The 6000-nt window shown below is 39.5% G+C and overlaps 1 protein-coding gene across 3 annotated transcripts in view; it reads left to right on the forward strand.

Annotated features, from left to right (window-relative positions):
• JHY (junctional cadherin complex regulator) overlaps positions 1 to 5726 on the forward strand; it is an 81566-nt gene extending 75840 nt beyond the window's left edge. For 2 of the 3 annotated variants that reach the window (XM_049857295.1, XM_049857297.1), the window contains 3 exons: positions 2383 to 2463; positions 3237 to 3365; positions 5166 to 5535. In XM_049857295.1, the coding sequence (XP_049713252.1) occupies positions 2383 to 2463; positions 3237 to 3365; positions 5166 to 5363 (408 nt within the window). In that variant the 3' untranslated portion in view covers positions 5364 to 5535. Of the gene's footprint in view, positions 1 to 2382; positions 2464 to 3236; positions 3366 to 5165; positions 5536 to 5671 lie in introns of those variants that run through there. The other variant, XM_049857296.1, reaches the window with a different exon arrangement.
• The last annotated feature ends 274 nt before the right edge of the window (positions 5727 to 6000 follow it).

The following is a 6000-nucleotide window of genomic DNA, read 5'->3' on the forward strand; positions in this document are numbered from 1 at the left end:
GGGCTGGAAGCAGGTATTAATAGTGATTTTGCTAGCTAATGATTTTGGTTTTATTAAAGATTTATGATTTTGAGATACCCTTCAGTGAACATTTCTTCTGTATAGTTTAAGGCTATCAGTTTTTTCACCGATTTTAGTCCACAACCAAAGCCTGTTGCTGTCGAGTCGATTCCAACTCATAACGACCTTCCTTAAAAAAGGATTTTCTCTCCTTTTTAGAATTAGACACACTAAAAGCGTTTTAACTCTAAGAGTTTAACATTCTAACTGGGCGAAGTCTATTGACAGAACATTTAATCCTTGTAGTGTAGAAGTGTTACCTAAATGTCACATGATTTGGGACCTTTTGCATTATGACACTGAAACACTGAGATGTTGGAAAGATTGCCTTCAGCTACAGGTAACAGAATTGCCATTTAAAATGACTTCAAAAATATAGGGTTTTTTCTTCTTACATGCATTTAATCCTCAGTAGGCGGTCGCTAGCTCTGGTGATTCCACATCCCAGAACATCAGAACCAATATTTGTGTGATTATCTTATGCTTTTTTTCTCTTGGCTACAAGACTGCTGCTGCAGCTCCAGCCATCACGTCCACATTTGAAGCAAGAAAGAGGGAAGGGGAGGGGGTCACATCAGCTTGAATAAGAACTTCCAGCAAACTCCCACTTACACCTCTTGGGGTAGGGCTCAGTGCTGGGAGTCTAGGGAAAGAGGATTTGTCTTTAGAGCCCTATAGTGGGAAGTGGCAATAAGAGGATTTGTCTTTAGAGCCCTATAGTGGGAAGTGGCAATGGAGAAGCTAATTGATGATGACCTCTGGGAGGCCGCTCATAAACAGTCCACTGTGAGTAGAACCCATTCTTGTAATTGTTAATACAATACGTATACATGAATTCATTTTTAAGGTCGGGGAGTTATAATCATTAATTTATCTAATATGATAAATGCTCATTTTGTTTAAGTTTGTCCAGTATCTTGGCCAAATTCTTAGAAAAGATATAAGATATACTGTATATCTTAAAAATATCTTAGGACTTAGTAATTAAAAGGAGCTTTCAAAATGTATGAAAATACTATACCGCATCATTACCATGTAGACAAAGTAGTATCATCACAGCGAGCACCCAGCAGCTGCCTCTTTAGCAGCCTTTTCTTTCTCCCCTACCAGGACCTAATCACTGCCGTCCAAGCTGGCTCGTTGGCATTGTCATTCCTATCCTTCCCATAGAAGGAAATCAAATTAATTCACAAACTGAAAGAAAAAAAAGGATTTGGTTTCCCCGCAAGAGGACCTACTGCAAGCAGCAAGTCTGAACTGCAGTTTTTATGTGGAAAGCGGCAGTTTGGGGACTTCTTCATCTGCCCTAAGGTCAGGAGAGGATTAGTATTTTTGGTCGCTAGGAGTTGGAATCGACTCAAAGGCAACAGGTTTGGGTTTTTTTTGTTTTTTTTGTTTTAAATTGTGCTCAAGTGCCACAGTCTAACAATTAAATTGTCCCACGCTGTTACTTTGTCCTTTGAAATGTGTAACACGAACGAGTGCTATGAATTTAATGTGCTTCTCAGTAGTTTTTAAAGACCGTTAAGTGTTTACTTTGTTTTTTTAATTGTACATGGATTATAAAGTTATTTTTTCTTTTTAAATTATCATTTTTTTTCCAACTATTAACAACAAAATTTCAAAAGGTCCTACCTTCTTCACTTCCATCCAATAGTGTCGCCAACCGGCAAAGCTATGGCAGCATAAGGTGAGGCTGACTCTTTTTGAAGTAACGTGCTTTTTCGTGTAGATTGCCTTTTGCAGAGGAAACACTTGGTTTACGGAACTATACAACACTGGACGTAATAGTAACACCAAACCACCCACTGCCGTCGAGTCAATTCCAACTCATAGCAACCCTGTAGGACAGAGTAGAACTGCCCCGTAGAGTTTCCAAGGAGCGCCTGGTGGATTTGAACCGCCAACCCTTTGGTTAGCAGCCAAAGCTCTTAACCACTACGCCACCAGGGTTTCCAGTAGTGATAGAGCAGCGGCCAAGTGGTAATGTACATGTTCCATGAATAAGCGTTAATAACAAAACAACACTTCACCAGCTCGAAATTCTTTATTGATAATTTTCAGAAGTTCAGTTGATTTTTTTTATTGCAGAAGTAGAAAAGTTGAAACATGTCAGCCAACCAGCTACAAATCACCAAAGAGACTATCACCAATAACGACCATTGAAATGGAAGAATTTTCAGGAGATGCACCCACACTCCAGCCCAAGCCCACACAGTCTTCGCGTTCTTCACTTTCTTTTTCCCTTTCTGATGTGGCCACAGCAAGCTGGGAGAACATACAAGCACTAAAACGAAACTGTCTCTGTGATTGTCTTTGCAGAGTTCCAAGCTGAAAGGTTACCAGAAAAGAGATGTGAAGCTTGGAGGCCTCGGACCTGACATTGAGTCCATCAGAGACAAAGTGAGTGTGATGTACAGACTGCATTGTCAGGCTTGGACTCCAGCCATCTGTCTTTTAGCAAGTCTATATAAAGACGGCCCCCAAGCCAAGTCTTGATTCAAATGTCTCGCTCAGAGTAGAGTCACCTCTGAAGTAGCATTGGTAATAGAGAGCTAGACACTCATTTTTCTGTAAAATAAAAATACTTGGCCAATGTCATTTTATGTATCCACCTCTTAGTTTTGAAGGCCCCAGCAGAAAAGTGGGATGCATGTACGTGAAAAGAGATGTGAGTATTATGTGGTGGTTGGTCTTTCCCAATAGAGTTATCTTGATAATTTTGAAGAGTGGCTACAGAGAAGACACTCCGGGTAAGCGTTTCCCAACCCCTGAAAAGTGCATCACTTTATTCTCTTTCCTCTAGTGAAAAGAGATCTTCATTTAATACGTTTTAACTGCAGTTCCACTCAAGGCATAAAAAGAAAGTAGAGTTCAAAGTTGGAACCAAAAATGAACATAAATTGGGTAAATGCAACAAAGAAGGGGCTGGATATGATCTAGCCACTGTCGAGGGAGTGCCGAGTGTGCTACTCAGGGATGCCCTTCCTCAGAGAGAGACTGTTCGCAGGAGAAGCGTTCACTTTGCCATTTCGCCGCAGTCACCTTGCACATGGCAGCCCCCCTTCTGCTGTGCTGCTGACGCCAACACAGGGCTCAAGCGGTGTCACTTTAAATAGAGAGCAAAGAGATCTAGCAGGACCTGTGATTCCTCACTCCTTTGCTCCTCTGAACAGATGCACAAACTAATACAGCAAAAGGAATACGCAAAACAAGTGAAGGAGCACAACATGAAGACGCTCTCCATCCTGCCAAAACCACAAATGACAAAAACTGAGAATAAATCTGCCATCCCTCGGCAGAAGGTAAGAAATTCCCATAAAGGGATCATTTCTTTTTTCCATCAGAATTAACTCAAAAGGAAACTTGTGTTCCCTCGTGGCATAATAAATTCCCCACTTTTTTTTTTTTTTTGAACACGAAGAGATGTTATAGCTCCTGCCATCCCTGCAGTTTCTCATCACTCAGAGATACTGACGTCACAGTGGCATAGACACACTGTAAGAGTAGCCATTTTGTTGTCAAGTTCATTGTCTTTAATCCTCCACGTTTCCTTCCAAAGATAGTATTGTAAGTTTGTCACCCACGAACACTGAATAATAAACTGATTTCTTAGAAGAAATTAGCAATCCTGGTTCACTACCAATTTCGTTTTCTACCATTAAATAAGTTTTGAAGAGATCAGTGTCTTCTTGCTGTGTATTGGCTCCTATGTCTAAGAAAAGTTCTTTACAAGTTCATTTTCCTACATTTTTCCGAGGAGGAATTCCTGGGTAGTACAAATGGGTAACACACTCGGCTGCTAACCAAAAGGTTGGAGATTCAAGTCCCCCCAGAGATGTCTCAGAAGAAAGGCCAGGTGACCTACTTCCAAAATATCAGCCAGTGAAACCCCTAGAGAGCATAGCTCTACTCTGACACACATGGGGTCACCGCGAGTTGGGATCAACTCGATGGCAACTGGTTTCTATCTAAGAAAAGTGATTTCAGAAAAGTACAGAATGTTCTCTCAGATGGCATCTGACTACAAGTTGTGATGTTAATGAAATATGTATTATGGAGACACAGAGCTTTGCAGTATCAGCCTCTGCCTCAATCAATCTATCCAATCCCAGGGAGGATGTGGGACCCTTTGCATGAGGAACAAGTGATCCTTTGGTACTTTCAGGAATTTGTACTTATGTGCTCTTTCATAGACCATCATATTTTCTATTAATTGCCCTTCTTCCTCAGACCTTGAAGACCTCAGTTCACTTGATTGAGGTTTCATAGTGCCACTTTGTTTCCTCCAATCCACAATTTTTTCATGAGAAGATTCAAGGCAACAAATCTATAATCAGAAATTCCTATATAAATCACCAACGTACACTAGGAAGTCTAGGGCTTTTCTATGTTGTGGAGGTTTTCCCCCTTCCAGGATCTAACTATGCTGTCTATTCCCATTTCGGCTATCAAGAAATTCTTATTCAATAATAAAACCATCAGGCAGATTTCAAAATCGTATTTCGTCATCTCATTTCCATGGTAGTGCCTTTCAGAATTGATATCATAAAAAAAAAAAAAAAGGACTGCCTTTTGTCAGCATCTAGGTTTCTCTAGATGTACTAAAGAAAAGGAAAAGTAATTTTCAACCTCTACTAATTTCTAGAGTTCTAAGAGCCTAGGATCAAGAATAATTGATGTAGTGGAGGCTCAATTTTATATCAACTACAGCAATGGCTTTGGCTGCAAGCTCTTTGGATGGAAAGATCTCTTGCTATCTCTTTAACAGAAGTTTGGTTTTAATAAGGCTGCCAAAAACTAAATAGAAAAACACATTAGACAATCTATTTCCAAACACTTGAAGAAAACATCCCAGGGACACAATCGTACGTATTAGACTTTTTTTTCCCACAGCATATTGGTTTGTGGCTAATTCATTTTGTTTAAACTGTGTGTGGTATTACCTTATTTGCATTTTCCATTTGATCTCTATTTCCATCTATGTCTAAGGGAAGTGGCTGTAGCAGTAATCTGCATTTATAAGTAAGCATTTCCAAAGACTAGATTTAAGAAATCTCGGGCTCACTTCTTCCTTCAACTAAAATTTTATCTTTATGTTTTAGGCTTTGGAATATGCTAAGACCATCCCAAAACCCAAGCCATCCAATCTGACGGATCAAGCATCAAAGGAAACAAAAAATCCGGCTTATACTAGAAAGGAAGAAAGTTTACCTGAAATCCCGCTGTTGGAAATGCTGCAGAGCAGACACGAAAGAGAAAAGCAGGCTGTGGCTGCTTTCAAAGTCCTTCACATTGTATAGACAGCGTAAGTAGGAAACCAAACATACTCTGGGAATGGACACGCGCAAGAGAAACTACCCAACTTGTCTGCGTTAGAAGTGATGACCCAGCATTATTCTCAGCAGTCTGGTTTGCTTCATGCAAGATTTAAAATAGAGGGCCCTTTTATATGATGCCATACTTGCACTTTCTAGGAAGAAAAAAATTTTTTAATTATTTATTTTCAAAACAATTACAATTGGGGCTGAATAAGAACCAGAGAATAAAGCCCTTTGGTTTTACACTGGATCTTTTGATTTCTTAAACTATCTCTACTCTTCCTTGGCAGAATGAAAACTGTGAAGTTACCTAGAAATAAATTTATCTACTTGCATCTCTCTCACCTTCCTGATAAAAAAAAAAGGACAGATTAACTCCTATGTTGTATACATGTTACATATACTGTGTAATCTATAAGGACAGACTGACTCTGATGTTGGATGCATGTTACATATATCATGTAATCTATAAGGATAGACTGTCTCCTATGTTATATTTAACATATACTGTGATACAGTATAAAAGCTGCCTGTATATGGCTTTCTCATAAAACTGGAAGTAATTAGAACTGAGAGTCTGGAAAGATAAGTGTCTGAAGAGAGAATCACCTGTCAGTGA

Source organism: Elephas maximus, chromosome 17 (assembly GCF_024166365.1).
Source record: "Elephas maximus indicus isolate mEleMax1 chromosome 17, mEleMax1 primary haplotype, whole genome shotgun sequence".
Classification (NCBI taxonomy): Eukaryota; Metazoa; Chordata; class Mammalia; order Proboscidea; family Elephantidae; genus Elephas; species Elephas maximus.